Source organism: Lissotriton helveticus, chromosome 11 (genome assembly GCF_964261635.1).
Source record: "Lissotriton helveticus chromosome 11, aLisHel1.1, whole genome shotgun sequence".
Lineage (NCBI taxonomy): Eukaryota > Metazoa > Chordata > Amphibia > Caudata > Salamandridae > Lissotriton > Lissotriton helveticus.
This window is the reverse complement of record NC_136072.1, coordinates 1,115,409,936-1,115,429,673: the sequence shown is the minus strand read 5'-3', so window position 1 is coordinate 1,115,429,673 and position 19,738 is coordinate 1,115,409,936. Positions and strand designations below refer to the sequence as shown.

The window sequence follows — 19,738 nt, the reverse complement described above, 5'->3', positions numbered from 1 at the left end:
CTAGGCCCATAGGAATGAATGGGGAGATATTCCTTAATTGCGAGTCGCAATTTGCGAGTCGCAATTAAGGAATTATTAGAAATCGCTATTTTGTAAGTGATTTCTTGATGAATAGCATTTTGCTATTCCTTAATAGCGATTCGGTATTTTTCGCTATTAAGGAAATGTGTTCTTGATGAATCTGGGGGTAAGACCTTAGATAGTCAAGAAAGCAGCAACTTTCGACCTCAGACACCTACTTTGAACTCATCTAGCTCCTGGAGAACCATGGCAGAGTGCCAACAGCGTCAAGGTAAGTACGTCCATTTTAACAAAAGTAAACCCACATCGGAGCCCCTCAGAAACTGCAACTGGGGTTGTGGGCTGTTAGATTTGAAAATCCCAATCTTGCTATACACCCGTTGCCTGTTATATTAGGTCAGCAGTGTGTGGCTAAATAGACACTATTTGTATTCACGATATGCAGCACACTGAGCTATCCATGCAACGTGCAAGCTTTAGTTTGCAAGTGTGACTCCATTTTGTATTTCGTAATTCCTATTAGACTGTGCCTGGACTAGGCCTCATTATTTGTACTGCTTGCCTCAGAAGAACACTGTATTTACTTATTATTTTCTTTACTGTCCAAGGCTTCCAGACTCACTAATGTATAGATCATTCTGCCCTTGCATATCTATCCGAGTGTGTAGGTCTGCTCCCACGTTAGGAGATGCTGAGACTCAGCACAGTGGCCGGAGCCACATATAAGCCAGTACCCATCTGGCAGATGGTGCCATCCTTCTGTGCCTCCTTTGTTCATGTTCATCCTAAGCCGGTAACTTTCCACTGTGGTTGAAGGTTCTTGGGAGGAATGATTATGCGTGGCAGACTGTTGGGGGGCCAGTCCCTCGGTAGACATCTTAGGGTGCAGGTCAGATTGAACTCCTCTGCATAGTATTGCTAATAAATGTATGTTTGTATTCTGTACTGTCTGGCCGACTATTCATTTATCGGAAGGCGAACAGGAGGTTTGTAAGATAACCCGGGTGGACTCTAAGGGCTACTTCCTTCAGGGCGGAGGTGATCAGAGCTCAGGGAAGAGCACTCATTTTGGGGAGAGTGCCACCAACTTTCTCAGTTCACATTCTTGTAACAATCTACACACACAAGTGTAAAATTAAGGTAGGGCTGCACTGTTCCACTATGGTCAAACTGTAGTGTGCTTCAGAGGGTGCAGCTAAACACAAGAATACTCCCTATCTTCTTAGACAGATCTTTGGAGCTTGAGCGTTGGTCAGCGCACCGCCCCCAGCTTCCAAAAGTGACCTGTGGTGGGGTAGCAGTACCCATGTAACCCTCCATTGACCCCTCCTGGCGTGCAGTGACATCTACCCCATTTTTGGGGGGATGGGGCGGGGTTCAAACATCACCTGGCCACCTATTGGCCAGGCATTTTAGCACCACCCTTTGCACGCGCCCTTTCTTGGGGTGGGGTAGAATATCTCTTTGTTGTTGGGCACACAGCAGCTGCCCAAACTGTTTTTTTCCAGTCAAACTGGTTTTTCTGGGTTGCTTGAGGCACAGGCACGCAAGGCTCCCTTCCGGGGCGGCCTCTGCTAGTAATTGGCATTTGGGCTATAAAAAGGGAAGCAGCAGTTGGAGTTTTCAAGCAGTACTTCCCTAAGGCTTATCCACAATGTTCAGGCTCCTGGCCTTCGCTTGCCTTGTCCTATCAGGTGAGTACATTCCTTGAAACCTGTTTCTTGGCTTCTTGCATCTTCCACGCTAGTCTGGGTTTATTTTCCTTGTAAATTATCTTCCCTGAGCCTGACCTTTCCCCAGGGCATGATAATTTCCGGCTTTAAACAAGGAAGGCACTTTTTACTAAAGGCACCACAGGATTTGAAACCTACCTGCCCGGTGGATTTATGTTCATGAAGGCTTGTTCCTAAAAATGATTTGCCCGGGTGGCCTTCAGTGCCCTTTGAAACTATTGGTTTTGATACAGGTGTGACTGGCCCTGCTGAAGGCGCTGTAGACCAGAACTTGTGAAGGCTTACTACATTGGGAGCAGAGATAACGGGTGCTAACAGAACAATTGAGGACAAGATGGTGACAAAATATACCATTATGTGGTAGCGTTGTCAGAAAATGTGCATTCTCCGCTGGCCTGGTCTTGTTGGCACAGAATTTCTGAAAGTGTGTGGTTGTGACTCAGGGTTTTAGTGTGGTTAGCCTTTGCGTGGAGACATGCATGGCACCCCTCGCTGGCTTGGTAGGAGCCCCAACTTTTGAGAACGTTTGAATGCCCACTCATTCTGTTCCTCTTCTCTTTTCACAGGACAGTGTTTTGTAGCAAACGTTGACCCCAATGCCTCCTTACGTGTCGTGGGAGGCACCGAGGCCAAGAAAAACTCCTGGCCATCCCAGGTAAGTGCTAGACCGCCCGAGATTCTGCTTAGTGCATCTTTCAAGTGTTACAAAACATTTTCCTTCTCGGATGTGCTTTTAGTATGTTTGTATCATTACATAAAGGGTAGCCCCAAAAGTACTGGGACCTGGATATTTAAAGTTGCAGGGATAAATGGTCCCAGTATACACTCTTAAGGCTCCTTTCAGTGATCGGTTCCTGAGGGCTGACAGTTTTTCCCGCGATTCAGGCACGGGGCTGTCAGTTTCAAGTTAACTGAACCGCCAAGGAGCGATTGTATGCCCTTCTGGGGAAAGTAGTGCCCATACTTTTGGACAGAATTTCTGACGCAAATGACCAGTTTCTTAATTTAATCGGCATTGGTGGAGGAAACCCACGGTTCCTCCTTATGTTTAGTGCGCTCTCTGGTGGTTTTAGGAGCCTGTGTGCCCCTCATCCCTCAACTCAGCCCCCCATGTAGGGCGGCTCTCTGGTGCCCCATTCCACTCCCTCCACACGTCCAAGTCCCGAGGAAGACCCCATAGTAAGGTGGACTGAAGTATCTTCATTAATAAATCCAAGAAACAGAGTGGTTCTTGAAATGAAGTTTAATCCAGGAATATAAGATCCCATCCATATGCAAGACAAACAAGCATCAACTGACTAACATTAGAATCTTCTTATGTCAGCCTTTTGCATGACATACTAAATGACATCCTTAATATTCTATATTGAAAAGTTTAAAGATACAGTGCTAAATATCACACATCTCCTTGCCTCCAAAAACACAAAGTAAATAAAAATGAGATATAAAGTATACAGTGTCCAAACTAAACAAAAGCAGAAAGGTAACTAGGCCTTTTTGACACTCTTGTAGAAGACCTAATAATTCCGGAATGAATTTATTTTTGAACAATGCATTTTCGTTTTCCTTGACAATTACTTTCTCCTCATTTTGCAATTTCTTCCTAACTATCACCACTCTATTTAAATTCTATATGCGATGGTCTTGTGTCTGAACAGCATTGTTAAACACTTTAATTACTTTGATTGGCTTCATGAACTTTGTTTCTGAACTACCCACCATGCCAGGACGTCTGATCATAACCACATCACCAACACACACAACTGTTTTCCTGACACTTTTTTTAGCATCAAAATAAGCCTTTCGACGTTCTGCTTTGTCCTCCTCTTTCTTCATAACTTCTTCTTGGTTGCACACACATTCTTTACCCTTCAACACTTCATACTTATTAACCCAGAAAGGTTCAACAGGCGTGTTAGGAATTCTCCCATGAAATAACAAAAATGGAGTCTTCCCTGTTGTAGTATGAGGTGTATAACGGTACTCTTCCACTTTGGCCAATACACTTTTTTTCCAATCTGATGACATGTTCTTAGCTAAGCTAGTTGTGTCCTTAATCACTTTGTTAAATCTCTCAACCATACCATTGGCCTCTGGGTGGTAAAGAGAACAAGTCTTATGAGTAATACCTTTACAAGATAAATAATGTTCCATTTCTTTATAAACAAATTGAACGACATTGTCAGTCAAAATAGTTCCAGGAAAACCTTCTTTAGAAAATAACTCATTTAAACATTGAATGATTTTGCTAGAATCTATCCTGACAAAAAGAACACATCTGGTCATCTTGAATACATATCAATGACCACTAATACAAACACTTGTGAATCCCTATGTTGTATAGGACCCACTAAATCCAGAGCTATGTCCTGCCATGGACCATTCGGTCGCCTTCTTAACATCATAGGTTGTGTACGTGTACAATAAGACTTGTCAATAATGTTGCAATAAACACAATCTCTGATCACTCGTTCAACCATATTGTCCATACCTGGCCACCAATATGACATGCGAAGCCTTTCCTTACTTTTAGATAAACCTGAATGAGCAACAGAGACTAAACGAGAAAGAACATCCGCTACTCCATTGTCAACCCCCGGAATGTAGTGAATTCCAAAGTTGTACTCTTGTAGACCAATAACCCATTTTGTTATTCTCCCAGATATAAGATCCAATCCTTTCTTACTAAAGATTTCCACTAAGGGTTTATGATCAGTATGGACATCAAAATCTAAACCCCAAAGAATTTTTTTTAACTTCTTCACCGCCCAATGCTTCCCTCTCTACAACAGAATAGCGAGTTTCAGCATCCCTCAAGCTCCTAGACAGAAAGATTATAGTTTGCATGCCATCTGAACTATTTTGTTTTAATACTGCACCTCACCCTTTTTCACTAGCATGAGTAAGTAAAATGGATTTAATCTTGGGGTCAAAACTTTTTAACGAAGGAGCACAATGTAATCTTTGTTTGATCTCAATAAATTCAATTTCACATAGATCTGACCATTGAAATTCTACTCCTTTTCTTAATAGGCACCTCATATTGACAGTTAAATTGGCAAAACCTTTAACAAACTTCGCATAATACTCAATCATGCCTAGAAACTTCATAAGTTCTGCTTTGTTTTCGGGAGCATGCATTTTGTTTATTGTGTCAATTAATTCAGCTTTCGGTCTCACCCCATCACCAGAAATGTTGTGTCCTAAGTAATTTATAGACTTGGATCTGAATTTACACTTACTCGCCTTTACAGTAAGATTATGTTTACTGAATTTCCAAAACCATATTCAATCTTAAATCATGGTCTGATTCATTCTTTGCAAAGATTAATACATCATCTTGATATATGCAAAACCCAGGGACATCCTTAAGAACCTTCTCCATAACCCGCTGAAATACAGAGGAAGCAGATACCAATCCAAATGTCATCCTCTTGAACCTATACGTACCAAAAGGTGTGATGAAAGACGTATAATCCCTGAAAGATTCCTCCAATTCAATTTGGTGGTACGCAGAGGTGAGGTCTATAGTGCTGAAAACTTTAGCATTTTCAAGCAATACCAACAACTCTGCAATATTTGGAAGGGGGATACCTGTCGACAATTACACATTTATTAAGTTGCCTCAGGTCAATGCGTAAGCGCAGATCGCTATTGGGTTTCCGGGCTGCGACGACCGGGGCCATCCATTCACAACCTTCTATTTCTTTAATTATCTCATTTATTATTAGCTTTTCATTTTCTTTTTTCATATCTTCTTTAACTCCTAATAGTACACTACGCACTTTACCACTCACAGGAATTGAATTAGTTTTTAACTGTATCTTATGTTGGTACCCTTTAAGACAACCTAAACTTTCCTTAAATACGATAGGAAATTAGTCTTCAATTAATTTTCCTTCAATTAATTTTTCATTCTCCTTTACAACATTAAGTATTTTATCTTTCAATTGTATACAAGGATTGGCATTTGTATCCAAAAATACCCCAAGATCACCTTGGTGTATCCAGCTAATAATGCTGTCTCCCTTTTTAGAGACATATACTTTACCAGACACCAATCTACATTTGTACTCTATAAGACCCACAAAATATCCATGTAATTTTATAGGTTTTTCACCATATGCCAGTGGAATGATGTTAGGTTTTAAAAGAGACACTTTACCCTTTAATTTACTACTGAAAAACTCATTAGAAATGATTGTGATCCTGGCACCAGAGTCAAATAATACTTTGTTTTTTTCACCTTCAACCAAGATTTCATCAATAGGATTAGGTTTTTTGTGAGTGTCTCCAACTTCCCCAATAGTTTGAACCAATTCAACATCACTATCAGATCCTGAAGTAGCTTTCTCAAAAATTTCTACCTCTTTAACTTTAGATCTCATTTTGGTCTCGCACAACGCAGTGACATGTCCTCTCAACTTACATTTAGAACAGGTTTGTTTGAGAGCTGGACACTTTTTGTCATTTGCAAGGTAACCTGACTTACCACACCTGAAACAATTATATTCAGTTCCAGTCTTTTTAACATCAGATTTAACCGTGTCTTTAACATACTTATCAGTTTTAGTTTTCACCACTTGAACTTTGTTATCTTTCTCTACATTTTTCTTAATTATAGCTACACACTTAAGTGAATGCTCAATACGCTTAGCAACAGCTAAAACCTCTTCAAGCGAAGGCTTATCTTTTAACCATAATTCAACTATGACTTTTTCTATTCCACATCCAAACATGAATTGATCCTGAATGCGTTCATCATTAAGCGCACCAAACTTGCATGAAGATGCACGCTTCCTTAAACAAGTTACATATGTTTCAATAGTTTCTTCTTCATTTTGCATGCATTTTGTGAATTGGTACCTTTCAAGAATAGTACTTACTTTGGGTAAAAAATGCTTATCTAATTTTTTTATGGATATTTCATATTCATTTAATCCATCTGCTTCTGAAGAAGACAACTCGGGTAAATCATCAAAAACATCTTGGCCTTCAGACACTAAGCAGTGAAGTAATAGAGAACATTTTCTTTCAGCACTAAGAGAAGGCCCACACACTTTGGCATACCGCTCAAAAACCACCTTCCATTTTTTCCATTTAATTGGAGGTTCACCCAGACTAGATAAGAAAAATGGGGCAGCTGTAACATTTTGCATTTTGATAATTTCTAAAATGACACAATTAAAATGCAGAATGAAAATAGTTATACACCCTAAAATGGATTAACAACAGATATAAATTGATATTATGGAGATCTTCTAACTTGTTTTTACAAACAATTGGCCTTGTGTTCAGGAAATGTGCAGAAAATGTAGCAACCAATCAGCATTCACTTTTAAAAACCCAGTGAAATTGTATAGACCAATCAAATCTCTTCTTGTATCACCGTTGTTAATACTTAACTGAAAACATTGAAGTCTGCAATACAGGGGAAAGTGAGATACAAATCGATTTTTTTGGCTAAAATGTGTTTAAATATGTGTATTATCAAGATTCCATAAACAATGGCAGGTTTTTTTTCATGTATAAATGGTCGCGTTAAACTGAAGCTGTAAACCGAAGCTGTATTCCTTTAAGTTGAAGCTGTATTCCATAAATCACAGTACACGCGATGACAGCTCCTTCACGCTTTGCTGCTCACGCTCCCTTCACTCGACAAACTTGTTAGTTGTCAATTAGTGTCCACGCGATGGCAGCTTCCTTCACAGCTGTTTGCTCACGCTCGTTAAACTTGTTTAGATTCAATTGATATGCGCGCGAAAGCAGCTTCCTTCACACTTGGCTGCACACGCTCGATAAACTTGTTTACTTTAGAATACACTGTACGGGCTGAATTAGCTGATGAGATTGAGCTCCGCGCAATGACTTCCTTTTGAAAAGCGCTTGTGCTGTGATATCCCGAACTGAGCTCTGCGCAATAACTTTCAATAGAAAATTGCTTGTGCTGCGATATTAAACACCGCGTTAAGCAGAAATCCTTGCCTTCAACGGTGTGATAAGGATCTTCACACTCAATCGCTTGAACTGTTTTCCTTTAAATTCACAGTTCAACTACGGCGCTCTAGCGCACGGCATACAAAAATCAAAATTGTCATACTTTACAGATTATAACAACGAAAAATGTGAAAGTCAGATAAAACGACCATTAAAAGATTAATCACTCAGTTCCCTTCAAGCTTGAGTGCACAAGATTAAACATTCGGTTCTCTTCAAGCTCGAATGCACACAGTTACTCTACTGGAATATCCATCAATGGAACTGTCAAAGTTAATGAAGCTTTAAAGTATAACAGTCATGTGCCAAATTAGTTTCTACTCATGACTGTAGATAAAGTCGATTTTCTTGATGACGCTGTGTCATTAATAACTTGAAATATTCAACTGAAGTAAGTAACAAAAAGCTGCTTGCCAGTTAAGCGAGGGTTGGCTCATCTCCTTGCCAAACAATGTAGATTCTTCTCCTCACGAAAACTTATGTTGGGATCTTTACATGAAAATACATCCTCATGTTCATTCCAAAAGTTTCCAATGCCGACTACGCCAGTGAAGTATCTTCATTAATAAATCCAAGATACAGAGTGGTGCTTGAAATGAAGTTTAATCCAGGAATATAAGATCCCATCCATATGCAAGACAAACAAGCATTAACTGACTAACATTAGAATCTTCTTATGTCAGCCTTTTGCATGACATACTAAATGACATCCTTAATATTCTATATTGAACAGTTTAAAGATACAGTGCTAAATATCACATGGACCTCAACCTACGCTGCTCGGGGGTTGAAACGTAGACTTTTGTATTTTTGCCAACCCAAGAACAACAGATTATTGTTACTGTGTTTTAATGTATGGGCATGGTTAACAACTGTTTAAGTTTCTATGTCGCTAAATGATATTCCTCTGGGATGTCAATTGTTTATTTTGTGACTACACTAAACCCTTTGAACTGTCTACACAACTTTAATCCTCACAAAACCACTTACCTTCCCCACTACTCCCCCCCTTTTTTCCAGGCACAACGTTCATGCTTAATGAAAAGCTATTTTCATAAATGTGCTTTGATGAGGATGAATAAACAAACATCTCTCTAAAATTCAATGTATAATTTTTTGTTTGTACAGCACAAAGAATTGTTTGTGTTCTTTTAGGAATGTACACTGGGACCATTTTTCCCTGCAACATTTAGTATGTTTGTAACACAGCCATTTATATCACACATATAGGTGGTAATTACTTAACAAACCAGCCCCACAGGAACAGACAAACTAATATTAATAAAGGCAGAATAAATAAACAGAGTTCACAGCCTAGGATTTGGGCAGTTGCATTGTTCCAGGCAGGGGTTCGGCCTAGAAAAGCTTGGAGAACAATCACCTCAATCTTACCCATGTTCGCTCACTCAGTTCTGTAATTGATGTGCCTTCCTGGATTTGCAATCTTGCATTTTTAATGGAGAAGGTAACACACCAAACAATGGTAATGCAAAGACAAGCATTGGCATAGCCAATGGGTCTTGCCTTTGGAATCTTATAAGTATTTAGTTATGCAGTACAATATCCTTCGTGCAACAACATCAACTGTTGCATGGCTAAACACTTATAAGGTCCCAAAGGCAAGACCTACTGCTATGCCAATGCTTATTTTGGTGAAGTCTGGGAAGTACCCAAGCACTGATTACACAGTTGGGGGAAAGAACAGACACACGCGTGGCAATAAACTGGTCACTCACAGCCTTATCACAGCTCAAGAGGAAAGACTGTAAATCACCAGGAGGAGTTGAAAGAAACCAGGTGCCTCTCAAAGCAGCCATCGCTGGCTGCAACCAGGCTTCCTCCTCTTTTTAGCCAACAGTGTGTACATCTGGAGAGATGATAGCAAAAAAAAAAAGAAAACAACAATAACTAGGGAGGCCAGGAAACAGAGTGCCGAACTCTGATGGAACAGGGAAACATGGGAACTGTGAACTAGCGGTATGTGGGTCTCGGAGATCTGACACAGGTTAGGCGGCGTGGGTCAAGAACCAAAGCGTTACTGCAAACTACCGTGAAGAGACAGTAAACTGTACACTCATCAGACGGAGTAGAATGGATGGTCTAATTAAGTCTGCTGGCTTGCTGAACTGTGTAGGGTCGGGCCTAAGGCCCTCATGCTGGGAAATGACTGAGACGCAGGACACACTGCTGGCTCGGTGCAACTGGCCCAGAGCACGTGCGCTCGGCCTCTTTTATTGGTACTGTGTCACATGACCTGTGACATCAGTGGTGGGTGGGTGTTCAGTGTAGTTACAGGCTCAGCACTAGAATGCTGACTTGTGCTGGGCATTACATCCCTCCCCAAATTGGTTAAAAAGTAAACCAAACATGAGAAGTCCAAACACCTGTGGGGGAAAAGAAAACACAGAAAATAACATTGGACTTGCGCTTTCAAAAAGAGTCTCTTTGGCTGCTTGCAAGCCGCAGGCAGTATAGTTCTTGCGTTTTGAATTAGCAGTTCTTGGTGGCACGGTTCTTAGTTGTTCGACGGGTTCATTCTTTCTCTGTCGGCTGTTCTCAGCCCTGCCTTTTGCTTTGCTCTCTTGGTGATGAATGGTTGAAGAGAGATGGATGACGTGGTTGTTATTTGCCTTCCGGCTTCTTTTCTCCAAGCTGGTTGCGTGTTGTTTCCAGGCAGGCTTTAGTGTGTTTCTTAGCAGGTGAATAGAGTAGGTGCGAACATCCCTCTCACTAGGATGCCCCTCTCGCCGGTTTTCTTCTGCCACAAGATGTCCGGGAGGACCTCTTTGCCAGGTTTCCACTGGACTGGTGTTTTGGTCGCGTTGCTCTACCATAGCCTTCGGGCCGTGAGCAGGGCGCTCCACGAACCTCACCGTCGTGTCCTAGTTCCACCTGAAGGTTGAGTTGTCGACTCTCTTCATTGCTCTTGAGGCTTTCACCCTCTTGAGTCCTGCAGACGTGCTTCTGTAGATCTGTCTCCCGTTTGGGACTTGCTGCCACCAGAGTTCCTTGAGGCCTCTTCTTAGGTTGCCACGGGTCGGTGTGGAGTGGTCAGTTCATCAGCTGGATGTGTGAGCACTCTCGCCATTCGATCTTCCGCCAACCCCAGAGGTAGATGTCTTCAACAGTCTATCTTGCTCCCTTCTGCGTTCGCCATGTGGGTGGATGACTCGTAGGTGGTTGTCTTTGGTCTGCTCTGCCGGTGCTCTTACCAGGCTTGTTCTCCATTGCACTCCGGTGTTCCAGTGCCTGTCACCTTTCTACTTTTCTTAGTGGCGGTGGCCACTCTGTTCTTTCTTCGTTCTTCTTAGCTTGACAGTCGTGCCACTCTGATTGCGTCTTCCTTCTTTTCTTCTTAGTGGCAGTGGCCACTCTGTTCTGTCTTCATTCTCCTTGCAGTGACTGGGTGTCACTCTGACTTCTCTTTCCTTCCTTTCTTCGGTGGCAGTGTGCCGCTCCGATCTTTCTTCTTCTCTTCTCCTCTTTTCGCAGCGTACCCTGTTCCCCTTTTCTTCATCTTCTCTGGCCAGGCTTCCCCATGCAGCGCGCGCACTCTGCTCGTGTCTTCCTGGTCTTGTCCTAGTCCTAGGACACTAACTTCTCATTACTCGCTTCCCAGGGTTAGCGTCGCGACCTTCACATCTTCTTCCTGTTGCTTTCATTAATTTGTGTGGTTGAAGTTCGTGGGTCTAGGTCGTCGGACCGTGCATTGTCTGAACTTCTTGGACGTCGTGCTGGTCCCTTCTGCCGAGGTCTGGCAGGTAGGATTTGTGGTGCTGAGCTTCTTGGACGTCGTGCTGGTCCCTTCCGCCGAGGTCTGGCAGGTAGGATTTGTGGCGCTGAGCTTCTTGGACCTCGTGCTGGTCCCTTCTGCCGAGGTCTGGCAGGTAGGATTTGTGGTGCTGAGCTTCTTGGACCTCGTGCTGGTCCCTTCTGCCGAGGTCTGGCAGGTAGGATTTGTGGTGCTGAGCTTCTTGGACGTCGTGCTGGTCCCTTCTGCCGAGGTCTGGCAGGTAGGATTTGTGGCGCTGAGCTTCTTGGACGTCGTGCTGGTCCCTTCTGCCGAGGTCTGGCAGGTAGGATTTGTGGTGCTGAGCTTCTTGGACCTCGTGCTGGTCCCTTCTGCCGAGGTCTGGCAGGTAGGATTTGTGGTGCTGAGCTTCTTGGACCTCGTGCTGGTCCCTTCTGCCGAGGTCCGGCAGGTAGGCTTCTTGTTGCGACTATCTGGCTGGTCGACTTCGTGCTTTGTGACCAAGCTGAGTGGTCAGGTTGCTTCTGTGGTGTATCTTCAATGCTGCGGGTTGTCTGCGCAACCATTTTCTTTTCCATCTCGGTTGGATTGCTTTGGTGCGCAACTGGATGCGCTCTTCGTGTCTTCTTTGTAACTTGATGCTTTGGGCTAGTGCTGTCCGCACTGCTGCGCATTTGCGTCATGCGCTGTCGCACTTCTTGGTGCTGGGTTCCAGAACCATTGTTGGTTCATGTGGGGGTGTTCTTACTTTCGCCATTCTGTTGCAGCGATGGCCTGTGGCCACCAGGCATCGCTGTCTTCTTTTCTGGCATTGTGTTGATGCTTCTTGAGTGTTTGCTTCTGGAGGGTTGCGTCACCGCTCCATGGATCTTCTTCTGGTCGTGCTTCTTCCGTTTGGTGCTAGTTGCGATTCTTGTGATCTTCTTGTGGGCGCACTTGTCGCGCGTTCTCATGAATATCTGGTGAGGAGTCGCTGCACTCCTGGCGCGCTTTTGGGGTTTCTGGCGCTTTCTTGGGGTGGTCTTCACGCTCTTTTGTGCTTCTGGCGCGTGGCTGCGCATTTACCTTTTCTCGCTCTCGGCGGTGTGATAGTGTTCTTTGTGGTTCCGGAGTGTTCCTGCGGCGTCTCCTTTTGTCCTCAGGAGGCTGTGTATTGAATTGGTGTCACTTGGGCGTGGTAGCGTTCCTGCTGTGCTTTGGGGTCAGAGTCCTTTTCAGTTGCGGTGAATGTGGCTTGTCCTTTATCTTCTCCTTGTGATGGGGAGATGTCCCTGTCTCACTCTGGTGTTAGGCGTGTGCTGCTCCAGTCGGTCCTGTGCTGCTCTTTGAGCGCTTGCAGCCTGTTGTCCCCTGCTAGGAGTCTGCTGTCCTGTGGCACACTTGGGGCTGCTAGGGCAAAGCTGCAGTGATCACTCCCTTGCTGCAGGCTTATCTGGAAGCTGTTCGATCCCCTTCACTGCAGTGTTCCTAATAGGCCACTAGATGGCAGTGCAGATCAGGCAGCTTTCCACCTGATGCGTGTCTCGCTGGTCGTGGCTGAGTGGAGAGGAGCAGGTTCTGGAGTAAAAGGCAAACACACTCAGGCCACGGGACACGAGCTGATCAGGCAAGTGGAGGGGTCTTTATTCACTCATGACGGCTGGTGCAGCTCTGATTTATCTGGGGCAGCGCTAGTTGTGCTGTGGTCTTCCCTTTTTGTTGTTCTCCTCGAGCCCTCCGCCCGCCGCAGCCTCTCGTGTCTCATGCTGCGCGAGGCGGAGGAGGGCTGGTGCTGCTGCTAAGAGTCCTCCCGCTGTGTTGATGCACGGGCGGGCGTTAGGGACATCTCGCTTCGTTTGGCCTCAGTCTGGATGCTGCCATTGTTCCTTAGCACCCCGCCGCTGCAGCGCCATTTGTCACACGCTGTGCGGCGGGTGATGGGTGTTGGTCGGTCTCCGGGCCGCCGCTTCTTTACCTTCTATTCTTCTTTTCTGCGCCGGGGCTGAGTTCGCCGGTCTACGCAGGGGAGGCTTGGTGCTTTCTTCACCGGCTGTGAGCCGGGCGCTGGATTTCTCGCTTCTTCGCCCCCCCGCCGCCTTCACAGCACACGCGGCGCGGGAAGAAGTTGGCGCTTGACGGGTGGGCTCCGTTTAATTTCAGTTGATTGCGGGTGAGCTCCGCTTAACCTATTTGGCGCCTGGCAGCTCCCCTTACGCTGCCGGCGCTCTCCGCTGAAGTTTTTCACCCCGCCGCCGCACTTCACACGCGCGGCGGGGGACGCTGCAGGCAGGCCGCGGGTGGGCTCCGCGAGCTTTGTCTTTGTCTTGATTGCGGGGGCCAGTAGTTAAAACGCCGCTCCCGCCTTACGGGGCACAGTCAGTGTTTTTAGCGGGTGAGCTCCGCTTTGTATGGCCCTGGGCGGCGCTAGCAGGCGGCCGCCATTATCGCTGTTGTGATCATCGCGGGTGGGCTCCGCTTTTGGTGCTTAACAGTGGGCTCACCTCCGGCCGACGGGCCTGTTCTTCAGCGGGTGGGCACCGCGATGGCTCCGCTTGTCTTCTTGGGGCTCCGCCACGGCAGGGCGGACCACGGCAGGCAGGAGAGGTGCGGGGTGAGCTCCCGGTCACCTCCTCCTTCTTCTCTCGGCCCGGGGCTCGACACACGCCTCGCGGCCGGCTTCCTTCTCAGGGGGTGTGCCTTTGCAGCAGGCAGCTCTCTCTTCCCCTTTTCCTTCGAAATGTTCTATGGAGCTGTGGCACGCTGGGCACGGCTCCGTCCTCGTCGCCATTGTAGGGTCGGGCCTAAGGCCCTCATGCTGGGAAATGACTGAGACGCAGGACACACTGCTGGCTCGGTGCAACTGGCCCAGAGCACGTGCGCTCGGCCTCTTTTATTGGTACTGTGTCACATGACCTGTGACATCAGTGGTGGGTGGGTGTTCAGTGTAGTTACAGGCTCAGCACTAGAATGCTGACTTGTGCTGGGCATTACAAACTGCTCATGATCACAGATTTTAATGTCAACGGGTCCACTCAGCCTTTCATCCTTCAGAGGTCGATAAAATGAGTTCCACTAAGATGCATAACAATACACGTGTAGCCTGTGCCAAAAAGCCCCAAGGGTTGATCGTCCCTCGGCCCTTCAGGAAATACCCCTTTAACAATAACACACACCTTTCAAATCACACACCCTTCAAACCACACAAAGACCAGTGTGGTTCAGGAACAAATGCCTATCGGAGACCCTGCTCTAGAGAATCGCAAGTAGTTAAATGTTTTCAGAAAACGCACGGAGGCAAAGTACTAGCTGCTGCTGTATTATACAGCTACCCAGTAGAGTAACACAGCATATGGTTTACAGAGTTAAATGTGAATAGCAGGCTAGTATGCTAGCTAAAGTTTTACACAAATATTATGCGGCAGCAGTGAATCATTTTGCCTCAGATGCTGCAAGTCACAGTGTGTGCCAAAATTCGTCGAGGTTGCAAACATGCAGTTATACACAGGGGTTAAAACTATTTAAAACTATTTGTGAAGTGTTGTGTTCAGTTGTGTAATCATTACGTCATCAATGATGCTGAGAGTACCAGTTACCGGTTTAATTGCTGCAGCTCTAATGTTCATTACAACAGTAATTACAACAAAGTCCCCATTTGCAACAGATTGCATGTAGTTTTCCTGCTTTTTCATATTTTGCATAGCAGACTTTTAAAAAACGTTTTGAAGTTGCAATCGGTTTCAGTTTTAAGCTAATAAAATAGTCGCAATTTAGAATAGTTTAGCGCATTTGCAGTTAGAAGCCTGTAAGTTGTACCCAGACGTTTGTCTGTGTTAAGTTCATATACGTTGTCTGAAGGGCATGAAAACAAGAAACTCAATGACTGCGACTCCTATCACAAATTCCGAACTGAAACCAGCAGACTAAAAATACAAGACAACTTAATGTGCAAGCAAGCTAATGATAATTTGAACCAAAGGTTGTGCTCCGAGGTTGCCACTGCAATTACCGTTTTGCACAAACATCGTGCAAAAAAACGCCAGCGCGATTGCATAGCTATGCCACAGGCTGTGCAGGGCTTTTCCATTATATTCACCAATGTAATAATCCAGTCCTCACACAGGGGTCAGTATCAATCATGACAAATGTACTTCCTCAATGCCACCACAAACTACAGAAATTCGCAGCTTTCCTAGAGTGACCAGAAATGCCCATGACCAAATGATACACTTTAGCATAAATTCACTTTGTTATCAGAGGCAGCCAAGGCATGGAGTCTGATTTAACTATTAAATTAAAATACACAGATTAAGTGGCTGATTAACCACCCACACCGCTGGTGACATATGCGCTCTATTTACAGTTAGGCCGATAATGGAAATTCCACTGGTGGGTACTACTCCTGCCACTCTCTCTATGATGAGAGGGAACTACCACCAGACGTTATAGCGGACAACACGACCCGGAATGGTGGATCCACCAAAAATGTCTGATGTACGTAACGCTGTGAAATAACGAAAGGATGGATGGATTTCCTCGGAAAATCCAGTTAGATGTTCCTAACATTTTGAAAATACCAGCACATTAAAGAGTTTAGATAAATGGACACAGACAGTATACCCTCCACTTTGGAGGTGCAAATTTCAGTCCTCACATTTAGCAGTAGAGCAGAAAACCTGACATTTCCGTGACAGCGGAGGAGTAGGATCTGAAATGGAATAAATAATAATATTATGCCGGAGATTGACCTACACAATTCCCAATTCCATAAGTATCTTCAGCTCCGCCATGCTCTGTCTCCCCTGAATGAAAAACTTACTGCACTACCAGAATTTCACACCCTGAAGGGTAGACTACTGATGGGGGATCTGGGAGGACACAAAACCCACCAACTACACCAGACCCTGACCACACATTCCAAGGTAAACATACACCTGACAAGGGCAGCGTGGGAGGCAGATGTACCGACCCTTACAGATGATGACTGGACTGAGGCTCTTGCCAGCCCTAGGGGCTCAGCCGTGTCCTCTAGATATAGATTGATCCAGTCAGTTCAAATATCTTCACCAAGTGTACTACACCCGCCTCCGTCTCTGGAAGATGGGAGCTATTCCATCCCCCACCTGCCTCCGATGCAATTCGGAAGAAGGGTCCTTTCTCCACACGGTCTGGGGCTGCAATGCACTACAACATTTTTGGTTGAGCGTATTGTCTTGTCTGGGGCGGGTGCTAGGCTAGGACCTCCCAGCAGATCCTCGATTAACCCATCTCCATAGCACAGAAGATATTGGGGGGAACAGATATAAAAGACATTTGCTATTTTTAGGACTAACATTGGCCAAGCGTGACATAGCTCAATATTGGAAGTCCTCGTCTCCCCCAGGGGTAGCGGCATGGAAATCTGCCTTGGATAAATGTATGTCGGCCGAAGTGGCGGTGTTTCAGGCACGAGGCTGGCCACAAAAGCATGGAAAGATCTGGACCAGGTGGGCTGAATACCGGGGCATTGACCTATCCATCTTCCCAACATCAGTGAATCCAGACCCTATCAACAGACTTATCATTAATGACTCTCCAATCTAATGAATGGGCCAGAGTGGAAACATGCCTATAAGCCTGTACGCATATATAGTGTTTCATGTGGGAGGTGCGGTGCAAGGGAGGGGAGAGGTAGGAGGGGGGATGTTGGTTTGAATGCTTTATTGATCCTCAGGTGCTGCCCTCACCAGCAGCGTGTGTACCTATAACCTGTAATTTGTCTGAACACCGCTTGTGGGGGGTTCGCCCTTTGGGGTACAAAAATCTTAATAAAATGTGTTGTAAAAAAATATATATATTATGCTAATGAACTGTGCAAATATAACAAAAGTTATCAAAGCTCAATGGAGGATGTGCAAATATTTTATGTGCAGCATGGTACGTAGTGGTGTGGTTAAAACGCATTCTAGGGACAAGGCTGGAAACGCTAATTCTTCTACATGAACATAAAAATGATACATTTCATAGTGGCTAAGCAGAAAATCCTCTTGATAGTATGCTTAATTAGTTAGTGAAGTACATGCTCTGAATGTACACTGCAGACCTACCAAACATCACTGCATCGATTGTCTCTGTAGGCATGGATCAAAGACGTATAGTTAAGAGAACAAGACGGTAATGTTGTGCAGGCGTGAACGTGAGTAGTGTTGTGCGCTTGTGCCCAATAGCAAGCTGGTGGCTGCCTTTGGTAGCACTTTAAAAACCCGCTTACTAAATGTCTCACCAGACCAGCGCATGCGCTGGCTCTAGCGATACCTTAAAAAACCATGACGGGAGCAGCATATGACAGCCCAATTAAGAAAAACATGAGAGCTCTATAAGCAGAAGCAACCACTTCAACTCATCGAAGTTGGACAGGCATCCCCGAAGTTGGGCAGGCAGCAGAAGAGTTGGGCAGGCAGCCGCAGAGTTGGGCAAGCAGCTGCAGAGCTGGGCAAGCAGCTGCAGAGCCAGAGAGTTGGGCAGGCGGCCACAGAGGTGGGCAGGCAGCTGCAGAGTTGGGCAGGCTGCCACAGAGTTCAGCAGGCAGCCGCAGAGTTGGGCAGGCAGCCGCAGAGTTGGGCAGGCAGCTGTAGAGTTGGGCAGGCAGCCACAGAGTTAGGCAGGCAGCCGTGGAGTTGGGCAGGCTGCCGCAGAGTTGGTCAGGCAGCCACAGATTTAGGCAGGCAGTCGCAGAATACAGCCGCAGAGTTGGGCAGGCAGCTGCAAAGCTGGGCAGGCAGCCACAGAGTTGGGCAGGCAGCCGCAGAGTTGGGCAGGCAGCTGCAAAGTTAGGCAGACAGTCGCAGAGTTAGGCAGGCAGCCGCAGAGTTGGGCAGGCAGCCGCAGAGTTGGGCAGGCAGCTGCAGAGTTGGACAGGCAGCTGTAGAGTTGGGTAGGCAGCCGCAGAGTTGGGAAGGCAGTTGCAGAGTTGGGCAGGCAGCTGTAGAGTTGGGCAGGCAGCCGCAGAGTTTGGCAGGCAGATACAGAGTTGGGCAGGGAGCAGCAGAGTTGGGTAGGCAGCCGCAGAGTTGGGCAGGCAGCTGCAGAATTGGGCAGGCAGCAGCAGAGTTGGGTAGGCAGCCGCAGAGTTGGGCAGGCAGCAGCAGAGTTGGGTAGGCAGCCGCAGAGTTGGGTAGCCAGCCTCAAAGTTAGGCAGGCAGCCGCAGAGTTGGGCAGGCAGTCGCAAAGTTAGGCAGGCAGCCCTGAGTTGGGCAGGCAGCTGTAGAGTTGGGTAGGCAGCCGCAGAGTTGGGCAGGCAGTCGCAGAGTTGGGCAGGCAGCCGTAGAGTTGGGCAGGCAGCCGCAGAGTTTGGCAGGCAGCCACAGAGTTGGGCAGGGAGCAGCAGAGTTGGGTAGGCAGCCGCAGAGTTGGGCAGGCAGCTGCAGAATTGGGCAGGCAGCAGATACACAGTTGGGCAGGGAGCAGCAGAGTTGGGTAGGCAGCCGCAGAGTTGGGCAGGCAGCTGCAGAATTGGGCAGGCAGCGGCAGAGTTGGGTAGGCAGCCGCAGAGTTGGGCAGGCAGCAGCAGTGTTGGGTAGGCAGCCGCAGAGTTGGGTAGCCAGCCTCAAAGTTAGGCAGGCAGCCGCAGAGTTGGGCAGGCAGTCGCAAAGTTAGGCAGGCAGCCCTGAGTTGGGCAGGCAGCTGTAGAGTTGGGTAGGCAGCCGCAGAGTTGGGCAGGCAGTCGCAGAGTTGGGCAGGCAGCCGTAGAGTTGGGCAGGCAGCCGCAGAGTTTGGCAGGCAGCCACAGAGTTGGGCAGGGAGCAGCAGAGTTGGGTAGGCAGCCGCAGAGTTGGGCAGGCAGCTGCAGAATTGGGCAGGCAGCAGATACACAGTTGGGCAGGGAGCAGCAGAGTTGGGTAGGCAGCCGCAGAGTTGGGCAGGCAGCTGCAGAATTGGGCAGGCAGCGGCAGAGTTGGGTAGGCAGCCGCAGAGTTGGGCAGGCAGCAGCAGTGTTGGGTAGGCAGCCGCAGAGTTGGGTAGCCAGCCTCAAAGTTAGGCAGGCAGCCGCAGAGTTGGGCAGGCAGTCGCAAAGTTAGGCAGGCAGCCCTGAGTTGGGCAGGCAGCTGTAGAGTTGGGTAGGCAGCCGCAGAGTTGGGCAGGCAGTCGCAGAGTTGGGCAGGCAGCCGTAGAGTTGGGCAGGCAGCCGCAGAGTTTGGCAGGCAGCCACAGAGTTGGGCAGGGAGCAGCAGAGTTGGGTAGGCAGCCGCAGAGTTGGGCAGGCAGCTGCAGAATTGGGCAG

At 46.7% G+C, this 19,738-nt stretch overlaps 1 protein-coding gene across 1 annotated transcript in view; it reads left to right on the top strand.

The window, feature by feature from the left end:
- The first annotated feature begins 1,637 nt into the window (after nucleotides 1–1,637).
- Nucleotides 1,638–19,738, top strand: part of LOC144791554 (chymotrypsin-like elastase family member 1) — a 30,402-nt gene continuing 12,301 nt past the window's right edge. Inside the window, exons 1-2 of the mRNA XM_078666272.1 lie at nucleotides 1,638–1,715; nucleotides 2,321–2,409. Of these exons, the coding sequence (XP_078522398.1) occupies nucleotides 1,676–1,715; nucleotides 2,321–2,409 (129 nt within the window). The 5' untranslated portion in view covers nucleotides 1,638–1,675. The remainder of the gene's footprint in view (nucleotides 1,716–2,320; nucleotides 2,410–19,738) is intronic.